The sequence below is a fragment of the Thermobia domestica genome, chromosome 4 (assembly GCF_964235325.1).
Source record: "Thermobia domestica chromosome 4, izTheDome1.hap1.1, whole genome shotgun sequence".
Taxonomy (NCBI): Eukaryota; Metazoa; Arthropoda; class Insecta; order Zygentoma; family Lepismatidae; genus Thermobia; species Thermobia domestica.
In genome coordinates, this window is record NC_137457.1 from 280662151 (window position 1) to 280680912 (window position 18762).

At 36.0% G+C, this 18762-nt stretch overlaps 1 protein-coding gene across 2 annotated transcripts in view; it reads right to left on the reverse strand.

Annotated features, from left to right (window-relative positions):
* Positions 1–18762, reverse strand: part of Oseg4 (intraflagellar transport protein Oseg4) — a 122656-nt gene that overhangs the window by 75752 nt on the left and 28142 nt on the right. For both annotated transcript variants that reach the window (XM_081756017.1, XM_081756016.1), the window contains exons 6-8: positions 18213–18378; positions 10498–10646; positions 1356–1574 (exon numbers count right to left, since the gene is read on the reverse strand). In XM_081756017.1, the coding sequence (XP_081612143.1) occupies positions 1356–1574; positions 10498–10646; positions 18213–18378 (534 nt within the window). The remainder of the gene's footprint in view (positions 1–1355; positions 1575–10497; positions 10647–18212; positions 18379–18762) is intronic.

The following is an 18762-nucleotide window of genomic DNA, read 5'->3' on the forward strand; positions in this document are numbered from 1 at the left end:
AGATCCATCTTAATATTGTCTTCCCATCTGCGCCTAGGTCTTCGTAATGGTCTTTTTTTTTTTTTTCCTGAGTGGAAAAGTGAAATGAAATCTTTAAGTTTTACGTCCCACGGTTATGCTGGTTAGGCTAAAGAAGACGGTGATGATGACAAATGAATGAAATGGTGGAATGAAGAAAGTAGGAGGAAACGGGAGAACCCCGGGAAAACCCACGACCACGGTGTTTGTCCACCACAAAGTCCACACGGCGGGAGCTGGGATCGAACCAAGGACCCCAAGCACCGGAGGTGAACGCTCTACCGCTGAGCCACCGCGCCCCTTTTCCTGATTGGGTTCCCAATTAAAATTATGAAAGAATTTCTACCTTTTTTTTTTTCTTTTCAATTCTGATTACGTGACTTGTCAACCTGAGCCTCTTACACTTGATGACCCTAACAATGTTTGGAAAACCATCTTAACATTGCTATTTGATGGAAAAGGTATAAGCCGCAACTCTCCCATTTGATACAAAAAGTAGGTGTCTTATTTCTGTCATTTGATACAAAAAAGTAGATGCCTTAACTCCGCCATTTGATAGAAAAAAATATCTAGGCAAACACCTAATAAATATAGATCAAATAAACAACTAATTTAATCTAATGAGACAATATGGTTATAAATGTAAAAAAGACTCGTCATTCAGATATTTTACAGCAATAGTTTTAGTATTGCTTCAGAAGGAAATGAAAAAGTTGGTAGTAATAATATAACTAAATGTCTGTTTTCACTTCTTAAAATATACAAAGGCATCACATATGAAATATTGGCTTGTTACAACGTATAATAAAGGGAAAGTTATTTTGATTAATAACACAATAATCACAAGTAACAATTCGTTATACGATTCAAGGGAAGTAATTCTACAAGAAATTAAACCGGTCTCTATTTAAAGAATATTAACTATTTGCTAGCAATTTTCTTACAAGTTTACAGTTCAGACTGATTACAGGCCAAAATAGCGATGCAGAAATAGTACTGTTACATATACAGCAACATAAAAATATAGCATAGACCGAAACGAACATTAATGACCAACAACAGCAACGCATAATATGGTGTGAGAGCTGGAACTCGATATTTTACGTTGTCAATATTTTAATATCAGTATTTGGGTCGCTGTTATACCGTGATATCATTCAGACCAAGCATAATAATTAGCGCCACATCACTACTGCTTAATACATATCACGAAGAATTAATTACCACTCAAGGTACACAATGAACACGTGATATGACGCAACCGACTAACACTAGCAATACACGTAAAGAAAAATACAGAATTGTTTACATGATTGCAACACTAGTATACACATTACCTCCAAATTTTTGGTGTCCCAGAATATCACACAAGTTTCAGCCTTTTCAGGTTTTTGAAAGGAATAAACAACTGTGTTAGCAAAGTAGCACCATTTGTAATCTGGACGGATATTGGCAAAATATATGTAAGAATCCACAGCTAGTGCCACTCTTAAAGAGCCTCCTTCCCATACACAACTCGTAATTTGTCTTCCTGGAATTTTCAGAGTACGGAGGTGCTGAAAAAAAAAGAAGAAAAAAATTTAGACATATATGAGAATACAATACTAATGATGGAAACATCAATTTATACTAATATAAAAGTTAAAGACATTTCAAATATTCAATACGGCAAACTTGTTCTTCAGAACTTTATATGCAAAATTCTTGACCAAGAGTTTTCACGTCAAGAATGGCCTGAAAGAACGAGATGCGTTATCCCCAATATTATTCAACTTTGTTCTGGAGTACGCTGTAAGGAAAATCAAGGATAGCCTAGAGCTGAATGATTTTCACTATGTTATGGTGTATACTGATAAGTAAATCTGATAGAGGATGATAGGAGAACAACAGAAAGAAATGCAGAAGTCTTATTAAACGCTTGCAGAGACATGGGTTTAGACAAAACTAAATACATGGAAATTCGCTGTGACGGTAATACTGCAAATCATGCCGTCAAAATATCAAATAATACTTTCGACAAAGTGAACACTTTCAAATATTTAAGTTCAATATTAATAGACTAAAAACATATTCATGAAGAAATTAAATGTCGACTGAAAGAAGAGAATTCGTGTTATTATTAAGTTCAAAATCTTTTGTTATCGTGAATTCTGTCGAGGAATTAAAAGCTTAAAATATATTAAACGATACCACGCTTGTTGTGCTGCATGGTTTGAAACATAGTCGCTTACTCTGAGGGAAGAACGCAGACTGAAAGTATTTGAGAATAAAATCGTTAAGACGAATATTTGAACGCAAGAGGAATGGGAATGGGGAATGGAGGAAAATCGTAACGAAGAACTGGACAGTTTATACCGTTTACCAAACCTTATTAGGGTCATCAAGTCTCAGGCGGGCAGGTCACGTAGCCAGAATGGAAGCAAGCAGGAAAGCTTTTAAAGATTTAACTGGAAATCTGATCAGAAAAAATCATTGGGAAGCCCTAGGCGAAAGACCATTAGAAGGACAAAATTAAGATGGATCTCGCAGAAATAGGAATACAAAGTAGAAACTGGATGGAGTTGGCTAAGGACAGAGGTCAATAGAGAGCTTTTGTAAACGCGACATTGAACCTCCGGGTTCCATGAGCCATAGATTTCGTTAGTTAGTGAAAATGCATAACTAATAATGAATACATATCAATTTATACTAATCATATACATATCAATCAATTTGCTAGTTAACGAAATTTCAAATATTTAGCATGGCAAATTTGTTCTTCATAACTTTATATAATTCTACTTCTAACAACCACTAATCTTATAGAAGCACAGATTACGAGCAATGATAATAGTCACATCTATAAACAAAAGAAAAGGCTCATTGCAGTGTTTGTAAAGACTAAGAAACTTTTCTGGATCCCAGTTCTCATCATCAGCTTCAATAAGTTTGAAAAATGCCTAAAAATTAAACGTTTGAAACATGTGGAAATGTAATTCGAAATAACTAAAAACTTTCATGTCACAAAACACCAAGGCAAATCAATCATCGCTGATCATTGTACAGCTAGCCACTGTTCACTATTGATATATTCTTTTTTTCGAACTGGCGGTAGTACGAGGGAGGTTGAATAATTATTGTCCCCGGCATATTTAAAATACTTGAGCTGGGATGGATGATGAAAGATATTGTAGCCTAATGTTTTAGATGCCTATATGCTAAATTTCAGAACTACAGCTGCTTTATTAATATCCATTTTTGTCGTTTCAGGTGTGAGAGGTGGCACCTAGCTTGAAAAATGGAGAAAACCGAACAACAATCTGTCATCAAGTACCTCCAGAAAAAGGGGTTAAACCCAAAGGAAATTCATGAGGACATGATCAATGTGTTGGGTGATGGGGCTCCTTCCTACCAGGTGGTAAAGAACTGGTGCCGCGACTTCCGTTGCGGCAGAGAAAGCTGTCAACAGGCCCCTGGTGCTGGTCCTCCAACAACAGCATGCACACCAGAAAACATTGATGCTGTGCATGATACGATTATAGCAGACAGACGAATCACGGTGCAATAGTGAGCAGACATCATGCACATCTCTGTAGGCTCAATGGAAACCATTGTTCACCATTGTGCTCAGTGGAAACCACTTGGGATTCAGAAAGGTGTTAGCGCGATGGGTATCCAAACTATTATCTCGTGAACATCAGAAAGACAGAGTTCGATGTTCAAGGGCTGGTTTGCAGGTTATGGGGGCAGACTTGAAACAGTTCTGTGATAGATTTGTAACAGTGGATGAGACGTGGCTCCACCACTAAAATCCCGAGTCCAAACGACAGAGCATGGAGTGGCGGCACAGCAGTTCGCCTCCCCCACGCAAGTTCAAAGTGCAAGCATCAGCACGCAAGATTATGGCCTCAATTTTTTGGAATGCGAAGGGTGTGCTCCTTATTGACTACCTGGAGGTTGGACACACTATCACGGGGGCCTATTATGCAGCCCTAATCCCTAAGTTACGCGAAGCAATCAAGGAAAAACGGCGCAGGATGTTGCAGCGAACAGTGCTGTTCTACCAAGATAACGCTCCGGCCCACAAAAGCCATCTTACTGGTGCCGCAATCCGTGCTGCTGGTTTTGATGTGTTGGAACATCCTCCCTACTCATCCGACCTCGCCCCTAGTGACTTTCATTTGTTCCCAAAGTTGAAGGAGCACCTCAAGTGGAAGAAGTTTCACTCAAATGCAGCTGTTATTGAAGCTGTGGAGGAATGGCTCACGGCTCAGCCGGAGACTTTCTTTGAAGCTGGCATAGTGGTTTTACAGCATAGATGGGAGAAGTGCATTACTATGAAAGGAGACTTTTTGGAAAAATAATACTGCTTATAGGTCAGGGACAATAATTATTGGGCCACCCTCGTATGTAGTAAAAATTTCGCTTCACATCGAAGTAATTTTCGTTCAGTCATAGTTCTTTTTTTTTTTTTTTCCTTTACCCGGGTAAACATATATATGATTTCCAACAAAAGAAATACTAACCAAAGCTCCAACACACTGTATTTTAAACTATAATGTGTTACAGTTTCCGATATCTACTATATCCTTTATCAGACACTATAGAACATCAATGAAGATACAGACATATATCGGTATATAGTCATCCTTATGAAAGAGTCTAAAGCCTTTCATCCTTATAAAGCCTTCAGCCAACCCTGTAGGCCCCGTGTCCATTTTCCAACCAATCACATGCCGCCATTTTTAGTTCTTATAAGGACCTTTTTCCATTCCATCTTCCTGTCTATGCTATCCAAAATTCTCTGCCATAATTCATTAATAGGTAAACTCCTGTCCAATTCATCAGTTTATCTCTTCCTATCTTCTTTATCCAATCTGCTTCTTTCCACTTTCTTATTATCATTCTCTTCTCTATCTCCAACACTTCCGTCTTACCCAGTTAATTTCGTTATTATCTCCCTAACAGGTTTGTATACGGCATTAGTATCTTTCTTAATCGTCACATCTTTAGGTTGCTTTATCCTTTCTTTCATTCTCTTCCCCGTCTCTCCTACATATAACATATTGCACTCCCCTCACCATACCCTGTAGATAACCCCTTCCTCTTCATTAATCTTCTTGGTACCTTTTCTATTGTTGCTCTTTATTGATCTGATTACATATATATATACAGGGTGTCCGGCGAGGAAATGCAAAGATTTTGGGAGGTGATAGGGGAGGTCTTCTAAGCCAAAATGCCTATATGAACATAGGGTCTAATCCCCTTCGTTTCGGAGATAGGGGTGAAAGTAAGTTTTTGCCGCTTACACTTGATCTGATTACATATATATATATATGATGTCCGGTGAGGAAATGCAAAGATTTTGGGAGATGATAGGGGAGGTCTTCTAAGCCAAAATGCCTATATGAACATAGGGTCTAATCCCCTTCGTTTCGGAGATAGGGGTGAAAGTAAGTTTTTGCCGCTTACACTTGAATGATTACATATATATATATATGGTGTCCGGTGAGGAAATGCAAAGATTTTGGGAGGTGATAGGGGAGGTCTTCTAAGCCAAAATGCCTATATGAACATAGGGTCTAATCCCCTTCGTTTCGGAGATAGGGGTGAAAGTAAGTTTTTGCCGCTTACACTCCTCAAGTTCCGTGTGAAAGCTAATAGAACACCCTGTGGTTGGTTTTACGTTAAGTATTATACCTCGTTTTAAAGCTACTGAAACAGGCTTTCAGACGGTATACAGTTTGTCCACGTACTGCATACAAGAGGGAAATAATGGAGGGAGCATTCTCGAATTGTGCTATAAAACTCCCTTATTCAAACAATTTTTCGCCATTCTTGGGTGGTATATATATGTCTGTATCTTTATTGATGTTCTATAGTGTCTGTATACTGTGTGATGAAGGATATGGTAGATACTCGAAATTGTAACATACTATAGTTTATAATACAGCATATGTTGAAGATTTGGTCAGTATGTCTTTTGTTACAATATCCAATGCAAAGCCATGGATAGTGTTACTATATGATTTCTAATATGTGTTTAATAATTAAAAAAAAAAAAAATGCTCAGATCGCGCCTTTCAGTTTCGGCACCTGAAAGTTTATACGAAACAGGGCTATCATCATTGCAATCTTCTTTGCTTTATTATTTTTCATCATCATTTGTTTTTCCATTTGGACAAGGGTGGACAGGGACGGGGGATAGGAGGAATGGATGAAACCACAACACTAAGAAACAACAAAAGATAAATTTACACAAAATCAACAAAGAAAGAAAAAAAAGAAGAAGAAACGCAGAGATTAAGGGGTCTTTTTAGATTTACAAATTAAACCCTACTCTCAATCTAGACAACCAATATGAAGCGATTTTTTTTTATTACATACTGCTGTCAGCCAGAAAGAATGAATAGTATAAGAATAACAACAGTGAACAGCGACTAGTTGTAAGTAATCCACGATGGTTCATTTGGCATCGAGGTATTTTGCTACGAGAAATTTTGTAGATACTTCGAATTACCTTTTATTCCTTTACCTTTCCACGTTACTTCACTGCTAGATTTTAAACCCTTCTCATACTTACTAAAGATGATGGTGAGAACTGTGATCCTCGGAACCGTTCCTTAGTGTTATAAATATTACAATAAGCATGAAGCGTTTCCTTTTGTTTGCTATTTTTAGTTATTATTATCATTTTTTGTTATCTTCCGTTCAAATTCAAATAGAAAAGGTTGATGGTAACTATTCATTTTTGTTAACGATAGAATTTCAAAATAATATTGAATTAACTTCCATATTGGTTAGCAGTAGGTCTAATACTCTATCCTTCTTAAGGAGTTTATATGATTTGGTTCAGAGATTTGGACAATATTTAGAGAGCTTCGAAATATGGTGTTGGAGGCAAATAGAGAAGATAAAATGGTCAGAGAGAGCAACAAACGAAGATGTTTTAAAACAAATAGGAAAGAAGAGGACAATTCTAACCAGCATCCTTCGTAGGAAGGCCAATTGGACTGGACACATCTTGCGAAGAAATTTTCTTTTTCATACCGCCATAGAAGGAAAGATGGAAGGAAAGGGAGGAACAGGAAGAAGAATACAACTGATCTTGATTTGAGAAACAGAAGAAAATAATGGGAGTTAAAAAAGGAAGCTGAAGATCAAGAAACGTGGAAGAAACATTTCCAGGTCTAAATCTACAATTGAAGAAAGGAAAAAAGAACTCATTAGTACCAGAATCTGCCGAACGGCAGAATACTGATGATGATGATGCTGATGATCACCACCACCACCACCACCACCATCATCATCATCATCCTCATCCTCCTCCTCCTCCTCCTCCTCCTCATCATCATCATCATCATCATCATCACCACCACCACCACCACCATCATCATCATCACCACCACCACCACCAATAATAATTCCATTGACTTAACTGAAGAATATTACTTAGTTCAACTACTTTTTCATTTTTTTCCCTAAATATACTAACTACTTCTGTTTATATTTCTGATAGCCCAATCTATTCCACCTACGTTAAAATCACCTAAAATTATAAAATTACAATTTCTTGTGTTAAAAAAAAAGTACATAACTAGTCACACTAATTAGTAAAATTACTCAAAGGCAATCTTGGGGGGTAAATGGCACAAACACAATAATAAAGGTTATTCTCAGGGATTAAAACTTTAATTGTAATAACATCAAGTATAGGGTTATTCAAAAAGCATGCCGGTTTTGGATCGTGTGACAAATTTTTGTTTCTCGGTTGCTGACATTGTTTTGTATTGTTGCTCTACCCACAAACATTCAGATAGTTGTCTTAGTCTGAATTTCTCGCATTTCTTCAGCCTGTGTCTAGCCATGGAGCAGTTTACTATAACGCAACGTGGGCTGATTGTGAAAATATTTTATCAGAACGGAGAAAGCTTCAACGCAACAACTTTCAGGCGACTTCGCGCGGTTCTGAATGAATCTACAATTCGCAGACTTACAAATCCAAGTGGAAACTTGTCAGGCAGCCATAGCGAATTTCACGAACAGAGTTATTACATGCCAGAGCAGTAACGGAGGTTATATCCGACGTCATTCTCCATACCTGAAATCGGAACGTGTGATGAACATGTTTATGAATTTTATTAGTGTGCTTTGAAAAAATAAAATTCATAATTTGATGTAACAAAGCCGGCGCGCTTTTTGAATAACCCTATATTTCATCTGGAGGATTTATTACTTCATTAATAAATAAATAAATAAATAAATAAATAAATAAATAATAATAATAATAATAATAATAATAATAATAATAATAATAATAATAATAATAATAATAATAATATAATTAAACGCTGTAAAATTACATAAAATTTTTAACGCGATTAGAGATCCCTTTAGTAGCATAGCATTGTGCCAGTTTGAAGGTGTTTGACATGTGCGAAAAGATCTAACATAATGAAAGTGAATCGTGAACACAAAGAATTGAACAAGTGAATACAAAGAGTCTCTGCGAGTAGAAAGGATTGAACTAAAGTTGACGCGAGTCGCTAAGTGTTCTTCATCATTCACTATAGCACGGCCAACAAGAGATGGTCTCTGACGTTTCTTACCACATGCGATGGAACATTGCAGCCCCTACTTTGATACCAGTATTAACAACCATGATCACTCTGTCTTATACCATTAATTAAATTGCCACTACAGTTGCGCCGGAAAAAACCTTGACACGCGAGTAGTGGCAATGTCACTGCGAGTTGTCAGAGACGTTCTCTTACTGGACGCACTATAACAATAAATGGTTACAAAAATTTATATACTTGTCTAAAGTACTCCTCCTTATACTGGTGAAATGCTTCTACATGTAGTTCACAAAAAGAATTATCCGTTCCATCTGTACATAGTTTTTGTCTTTCTCGATCTACACTGACAAGACGACAGTGGTTTGTTGAAACAGTTACGTCGCTGTCAACCTATTGTTTCTTTGTTTGTTTGTTTGTTGAAGTTTAGTGCCATTTTCAGCATCGAGGCTATATGAGACGTTGACCTATAGATCAAGGTGAAATCCGAACAAATGTAATGTGTTCAAGTTTGAATGTTTTCCCACCAGGAATCGAACTCGGTACCAGGTGCATCAAAGGTGCGTGTGTTAGCCTCTAGACTAGCGGTGAGCGCTCACTGTCTACAGTATGATATAGGTATTTATAGGTGAGATCTTTAATAATTTTAAACTTATGTTTCTTTTTATTCCTATCTCCAGCCGCACAAATCCGCTGCATTTCAAAATGTTGTGAGATTATTGTGCTAGGTTTTATACCTTTGAAGTATCTCGTGAACACATACTTTTTACTTTTATACACCGGGCAGAAATTTGAACGAACTCTCACATCGGAGGCGCTGGTGATCCCCTCTAATTATTACACGGTAATTATTGATACCTCGATGGAAAGCTTATGGAACACTGATTCCAAGAGGTAACACTTGTGCAATTCCTGCCCTATTCGTAAAAGAAGAAGAAGCAAAAGAAATTCTAAAAAATATGGAAAAAAAAGTAGAATTCGGGGGGGGGGGGGGCTGACAACCCTTACAGTTACTCTATGCTAACAAAGTGAAGCTAATGTGTACGCAATACACTCGTGACAATAACATTTTTAAAAATGGTAGCCACTGTTGCAATACAAAGCGAGATAAAAATTTAGATCAAAATTACTATAAAAACGCCCTGTATATCGTAGAAGAACAGTTCATTGAATTTGCATTCGCCCCGCCCCACCTCCTCCCATAGTACCACATTACATGCACACCATTATTTTTTTTCTTTCATTATTGTCCGTAGAACATACAGAACAAGAATTATGCTTCTACACCAATTCAGCAAAAAGATACCTTGTCTTATACAGAACTCAGAAAATAAATGTAATTTACGTTAAAAAACTAAGACTCAAAAATTGACCAACTCTGCCTCTCCCCTACTTCCCCCATATAAGCAACAAGTACTTTTGCAGGATATTAGCGTATAATGAACTACTTCATTGCTTCACATATCAATTTTTACAACTGTACCCCAAGGGAGATGCTCTCCGATAGAATTTAATGCGAAAAAAAAAAAAAAACTTTACTCTCCCCCTCTCCGACGTGGTACCTCCACATATATAAAATGCATATGAGCGGCAAGCGTCATTCTTCAGAAACACATTGATACCAAAATTATCTTCCTAGTTTAATTAGGGGTTCAGCTATTAAAATTTAAAGCCTTGACGCAGCAGTTGCGTACTTCGGCGTTTAAAGATCAAGGTCAACATTCAACATGCCTCAATTGACATTATGCACTCCTTCGCACAGCCCTATAGTTTGCACAACACTCTAAAACTTGAACGACTTCTACAATTACGTCAAAATATTCTGTCTGTGTTACAGTTGTCCAAGTTGCATTGCCTATACAATTTAACTTAAAACTGTTCTCTTATTGTTAAGGTGTTAAACAATAGAGATATAAAGCCTTACTTCACCGAACGGAGTGAAGAATTGTATCACATTACAATCCTTATCGCCTGCTCCAGCCAACTGCATGGTCCCAGCGACGGCTATCACACTACCATTGTGGTTCCATTGGCAACAAGCTGTTGTCATACCCGTGTCAATTAGCACTGGCACTAGAATGAAACAAAGAAAGAAAGAAAGAAAAAGATAACTATTTTGTGCAAGGACTAAATTTTATTGGATCATTATGGTCCTTATATATAGAGACTTTTTTCCTCTTTGCTTGGTATCGGGGCATGGAAACGTTTAGACTACAGAAGGATAGCAATTACAAGTATGGAATATTTATTGAATGGATTTAGACTAGAATTCTTTTCTTTATGGGAGGAAAATAGCTTTTCTTGCATTGGCAAAATGCTCTCCTAGCTAATGATTTGGATTGTTACTTGACTTAGATTGGGTTCACACCCATACACAACAAAATGAATAAGAAAATAATAATAATAATAATTTGAATTTACTGATAATAAACACCACAGCCGAAGCCAAAATAGTCATAATGTACAATAATATACAATGAAGGATTACAAAGGAAATACAAATAAAACAAAATAAATAAATTTAAAAAATACATCAAATCATCTCGACCAACTACAAAGCAAAAGATTAGCACATGAGTTTGATACAAGCTAACTTGTAAAGTAAAGTTACGATATAACCTCGATTAAACAGCTATTGAATCGACCATGATGTATTATTAATAAATAAAATATAATGAACATAATAAAAATGAACAAATTACAAAGAAAATGTATAATAATACACATAAATAGATATAAACAATGTAGATGAAACAAAGACAATAGGAATTCAATATACGATATACCAAACCATGGTGAATTTTATATATTTACTAAATAAAACATTCCAAATATTGTTTTTTAAGTAAAGAAAAATTCGGATCAAATAGATCAATTTTGAGAGATTTTTTATTTATATTGTCAACACTAGTAAATAGTGGAGAACCAACCAACTGATTGTTACATAGTATAGAACGGTAAACCCTACAATTATACGGGGGAACTTTAATATATAAATATTCAATTAAATTCACTCTAGCATGTATTATATCATGAATAAATCTTATTTCCCTTAAATTTCTCCTAACATCAAGAACTTGTAAATCAAGCTTAGCAAGAATCTCCCTATTAGTCATCTCGTGTAATTTAAATTTATATTTTAACCAAGTCATGAAAGAAATCTGGACTGACTCAAGAATTTGCGTGATACTAGTAAGATTACGATTCCAAATTAAACTAGCAAATTCCAAATGGGATCGAACGTAAGCATAATATAAGATTTTACATGTTGCAATGTCTTTAAAATCTTTGGCAACCCATTTGATAAGTCCTAGATTCCTTCTAGCTTTAGATACCATGGTAGAAACATGATGATCAAATAATAACTTGTAATCCATCATAACACCTAGGTCTTTGTTGATTGAAACAGCTTGAATTGTATGCTGATTTATTGAGTATGAAAAGTAGGACATATTCGTTTTCCTAGAGAACGATATAATTTTTATTTTGTTCATGTTCAAGGGAAGTAAATTTTGTATGGACCATTGATAAACTGAGTTAATATCGGCTTGTACTTTAAGGTGATCCTGATTACTAACTATTTTAGAAAATATCTTCAGATCATCCGCGTGCAGTAAAAAGGGGCACTTCAAATATTTACCAATGTCATTGACATATATTATAAACAATAGTGGACCCAAATTGGATCCTTGAGGAACACCCGAAAAAATCTACACAGATGACTTATAACCCATATATCTAACTACAAATTTACGATAATAATAATAATAATAATAATAATAATAATATTATAGGAGAGGCTATTGTGAGATCCGCTAAAGGAAGAGCTATTGTGAAACACTCGCACAGAATTAACACAATATACATTAGAGACTTTTAAAATGTACTAAGTTGCCGGTTGAGCGTTGAGCGATCTATTATACCTATATATGAAAAACATTCTTGTGCATTGACTAATGGTTATAATAAAAAAGAAAAAAAAAAACTTTTGTTTTCTTCAGGGAACTTTTATTCTCAGTATTGAACCATATATGGTAATCTAAAATTCAAAATATTAGGAAATAGTACATTAAGGAGTAGCAGAATCACTAAAAAATTCCAAGTGTCAAGCAGCCTGTGTGGGTGGCAGGAGCTGTCAATAATATGGGGTTATTAGAGGCAGTCTTTGGGGCTATTGCGACCACTGAAATGCACTGCTCTTCTGTTTATGTACTAATTTATGTTCTTCTTATTATTATTATAAAACATCAAAACTGTATCATTCAGATAAACAACACCATAATATAAACAACTAATTTGTATGTCGTCAATAACATTTAGCCTATTCTTCAAACCTTTGTGTCTTTATCACCTTAATTTTAATTTTTAAAATGAGGAACCTGGCAGAAACAAACAAAATACTGAGAAATAAATTCTTACTGAACCAGAATGTCATTTCTAAAAAATTACGTGTTCACTATTTACTGGACTGTCGTAGTACTAATTTTGAATAAATATTGGAAAAGAAAAAGAAAGAAAAAAAGTATCCATCACAGAGTCACCAAACTTGTTTTCTTCTGACAGAGAATGCTCGTGACTGTCTTACAATAAACATTATACTTTCGTATGACCACCTGGACCTGAGTAATAAGTATGTCCCGTAAGAGCCCCAACTGCGGGCTATGATGATACACTGTTTGTATTTTTTAATGCAAAATTCCTTTTGAAATATGACACTTAGATTATGGAATTGAACAGAGGTCTGAGTTCATTATATTCTCATATATTTTTCCTCTAGCATTATTAATACATGAGTTGTGGCAAAAGTTCTATTTTTGCCCCATCTGATCATAATAATAATAATAATAATAATAATAATAATAATAATAATAATAATAATAATAATAATAATAATAATAATAATAATAATAATAATAAACAGAAATGATTACTTCATGTGGAGTCACGAAAAGTACTAGCCTTGTTTTGACATAGCAAGCCGCTGTATTCGACTCGATTAATTCATTCCGACTTATTATATATATATATATATATATATATATATATACAGGGTGGTAGGTAACTCCACCGACAAACTGTGGGAGGCGATTCCTTATACGAAAATGAAAGAAAAAAGTTCTAATAAACATGGGCCGAAAAATGCCTCCTTTCAGAGTTATGATCCATTGAAAATTCGAAAAATCATTTTTCAAAACTCTTTAACTTAGAAACTATAGGACCTATCCTAAGCGGTTTAAGGAATTACACAGGAACTAGTATGTTCACTATCTAAATATCCACGTTTTACCATCCTCCGTTATCGGTGAAAGGAACTGTAAAAAGGAAGTTGAAGTATAGGAATACTCCTTTAAGTTAAGTGGTGCGTTCGTTTCGCTGGTACCGGTGAATTCTGAAACATCGATATATAGATAGAGCGTATAACAGTTCCTGTGTAATTCCTTAAACCGCTTGGAATAGGTCCTATAGTTTCTAAGTTAGGGAGTTTTGAAAAATGATTTTTTGAATTTTCAATGGATCATAACTCTGAAAGGAGGCATTTTTCGGCCCATGTTTATTAGAACTTTTTTCTTTCATTTCGTATAAGGAATCGCTTCCCAAAGTTTGTCGGTGGAGTTACCTGCCACCCTGTATATATTTCAGATTATGTCTGAATGACGTCCCATCTAGTATAAAATCTGTTTGATCATAGAAAAATCGGTCTCTTCCTTCGAGCGGGCTAGGTTCAATCCTCAAAGATACCACGCTGTCAGATAAATATACGATGTTGCTGTATTTGTAACTTACTTTTCATATTCCTCTAGACACAGCAGTTATGTATATGTCTCAATTAACATTCAAATATTTTTCCGAGACATCACGTACAAGATTTCTAGATTTAAAAACTATAACAGACGTCACTTGGCATAAACACACATCTTTTGCTCTGCACATTATATTCGAGTACAGAATGTAAATTTACATTTTATAGACATTTTTCTTTTAATGGTTTATCTTTTTATTTATTTATTTTTTTTTTATTTTGACTACATTTGTTCCATAAATTACGTTTAATAATACTTAGTATTGTCTGTTCTGAACATACGTATACTCATCAGGAAATAGAGCGATAAAAACGAGTACATGGAATTGTTCGTTTCATACGCGTTTTACCTCTGGTTTTCCAGTTAAAACTTTGGAAGTATTCATATTTTCTTCCATTCTGGCTACACGACCTGCCCACTTGAGTCTCTTGGCCCTAACAATGTTTGGTAAACGGTACAAATTATGCAGTTCCTCGTTATCAAGTTCTCGACATTCCCCATTCCTGTTCCTTTTGGGTCCGAATATTTGTCTCATTTTTAAGCGTTTAACATATACAATATTTTAAGTTTCTATATAGATATATCATATTACGTCTATAACCATAAGATTGTAACTATAAGTAATAAATAATTTTGAAATAAAAACATTTCAAATATCAGTGGTGTGTTTTGTAAATTGCCAATCTTACATCTTACTTTCAAAAGTTCTACCAACAAGGATTCAAAAGATGTGGGAATTATTAGGTGCAATATTAAAAATTTAAAAAAAAATAACTATTATGTAATTTTTTAATTCATTTTATTTTCATTACTACATAGCTTTTTGGAAGGGCATCATAAAGGGGAAGGTGCATCAGATATTTGCTTGGATGCCCAGCGGACCAGTTCACCCCTAGTGTGGATAAAATGTATAAACATCAGTTATATATAAAATTAAAATTTTACGTTATTTTATAAATACCAACTAATTCCCATACACTATCAACGCTAACACCTTTTCTTTCGTATGTCATGACGCTACTGAGAGCTGCCAGCGAAAATTCAATGTTTATGATACAAAGGAAGAAAATGTGCATCTTTTGAGTTTACTAATATACGTCGTAATTCAATTGTATAGTCATAATCGTCATCCTTGGTCCACAAGACACCAAGTGCACACCAAATATTCATGCAGCTTTTACCATAGTTTGAAACCTAATAATAGTAGATTAACGAAGAATTAACTTCACTTAATAATGAATTAAGGCTTAGTTTTACAACATTTCAAGCTTTTATGTTCGTTTTTTAATATTGTAGTGTCCCACGTGCTTGTGTTTACAAACATCTAACATGTGCTAGTATTTATAAACAGCAACCCCGTGCACCATACTATGGAGTACTACAGCTGCAGACGGCGGAGACAACAGCGACACCACCAGTCACATGACGATGAAGGAACAGCAGCGCCACCGCCTCACCTGGAGCGCCTATATAACCAAGAGGATTCAAAAGAAAGACACAATTTCGACTGGTCAACCACTCCTCTAGCTTGCTTTGGAGCTCCGGGAGATACCTAACCCAAAGCCTCTAGTTTGCTTCGGAATTCTAGGCTTCTCTTCTTCCTGCTTCGTTTCCTTCAGAGCATTGGAGATTACTAATCCACTCCAACCAGCTTGCTTTGGAGCTCTGGGAGATACCTAACCCAAAGCCTCTAGTTTGCTTCGGAACTCTAGGCTTCTCTTCTTCCTACTTAGTTTCCTTCAGAGCATTGGATATTCCTAATCTACTCCATCTAGCTTGCTTTGGAGCTCTGGGAGATACCTAACGCAAAGCTTCTAGTTCGCTTCGGAACTTTAGGCTTCTCTTCTTCCTACTTAGTTTCCTTCAGAGCATTGGAGATTCCTAATCTACTCCACCTAGCTTGCTTTGGAGCTCTGGGAGATACCTAACCCAAAGCTTCTAGTTTGCTTCGGAACTCTAGGCTTCTCTTCTTCCTGCTTAGTTTCCTTCAGAGTATTGGAGATTCCTAATCCACTCCACCTAGCTTGCTTCGGAGCTCTGTGGATAGCCTGCTCTAGGCTACTGGAGCCTTGGGTCACCTTTCTCTACCTTATACTAGAGAAGTTACATTATTGTAGTACTTTTGTAAAATACTGTTTATAGAGGATTTTTATAATAAAAACTATTCCGGACTGTAATTTACTCTTCGTATGGTCTACCTACTCCTGCACGAGCAGAAATTTACAATATATTCATCGACGAAACGAAACAAGGCCTTTCATGATATTGACCTAAAATGACGGATTTCCTCAGAAATGCCTAATAAATATTTTGTCTACATGTTGCGAAAAAGTTCTCGATGTTCATTGTCAATTGAAGGACTTCGTTAGAATATTGTCCTTACTGACTGTACTGTGTGAAGTGGGTGCACGACTTCACAGGTAAGGGGAGGGGGATTCAACTAAAGATTTGCCAAGGTCAGCACGCTCAATTTCTGCAAACATCTCAGAAAACATTGCCCTTGTTAGGCCCTGGTCATGGAGGACAGAAGGCTAACGGGTTGAGGATATTTCTAACTTTACTGGCTTCTCTCATTGCATCGTGGAAAGGGCAGTCCATTTGCAGCTATCAAGGTCGGTCTGCATTAGATCCCTTGGCAGCTATTTAGATGGACAAGATGAGAAGAAGGTTTCTTACAGGATAAGATCATCGAAGTGGTCCCTCGTTCACTCTTCTTCCAAGAACTATTCCCCAGCCACTTTTGTTCGTTTTCAACTGTAATATAATTTCAGCGCAATGTGTATTAAAAACTTCCAAAACTAAAAATAAAAAAGAAACGAACAGGATGAGGTTCCGTAAATGAACTTTCAAGAAAATGAAATTTAAAAATGAAAGTGAAAATGTCCAAATACAATAACAAAATAAGGAACTGCATACAGGTGAAAAGCCAAAAAGCAGGAAATATAAACCATAGAAATGGTAAACAAAGAGGTTAATTGGGCAATCCTTTGACAGTCGCTCCATCAGTCAGGACAACTTAGAGTCAACCATCAGAACCTCATCAGGGTAGACCTCAGCCTGTACCGCTATAACCTTCTGTAAGTACTTATTAATTATGCCGAGAAACAACGCATAAGAAGTTCGTGCGTGGAGGTCTTCATCCATGACAGGCATTTTTTTGTTAAATCTGTAATTTCTATATTATTGTCATGACCTTTTTTTATGTACTACATATTATTGTCATAACCTTTTCTTTATGTAACTACTTTCATTAAATAATCAAAATGCATCAAAAATAGTATTATTCTACTACCATCCGAGTATAACAAGCTATCTCCCACAATCACTTATTCCAAATAGTAAACAAAAACCATTATTTTGAAGTTACGAAACACAACATTGAAAGACTCGTTGCGAGGCAGAAGTTTCGAGTTCAGAAGTGCCCTCGAAAGTGGCATTTTCTAGTGCCTGAAACATACTCCACAAAATGACTTCTCAGATGTTACTGAAAGATGGATGCACAGACTGCGATGGTGTATGAAAGTGGACGAAGATTATGTTGCAAAGTGACGGAAAGGTCGCACCTAAGTATTGAGTTGAGTTGAGTTTAACGTCCCGTTCAGCAGCGAGGCTATATGAGACGTGGACCTACTGATTAACGTGGAATTCGAACCACATGAGCTCCCGCCGGGAATCGAACCCGGGTCTCCCACGCCAAAAGCACCTAAGTATTGAACATGATCGGAGTTACCGGACGTATGTAAACGGCACGTACTTTTGGTGCGCACCTCGTACATGTAACGTTAAAGTATTGGTTTCAGTATCATTTATTTGATAAATTCTACTACGAAAGACTTACTATCATCATTCTCATTCCTCATTATCTGCATGCATCCATTCTCATAACATATTGCCAATACAGGACAATCAGGTTCCACATAGCCTTGTTTCCCATCATACCATTGAAGTCCAACAATCTGCGGTGATCCTCCTAAGTTAGTAAGACACTGGATATTCAGTTTCATCTGAAATGACAAATATAATTTTTTCTTTTCTAACTCATCCTTAAGTGTAGTCTATTACATATCATAACTGTTACTGACTAGTGATGCTCCTGTATAACGATAGAATAACGGAAGAATATGGAAGCTAAAATGGCAGAGACTTGAACCCAATCTTTTGCCTACTGGGCACTCTTTCTACCACTAATACGATCATTTTTTCTGTTTTTACGCTTTATTTGTGAAAGCCATACTGAATATTTATCTACTGGCAATTTGCACAAGTAATCCAGCAATGGTCAATATTAACATTATAATCAAATTTACTAATCTTGTGCATATTCATCAGGCGACCAAAACTTCTCAAATAGTCAATATTTCGGAAAAAGTTATTCTATTTTCCTTCAC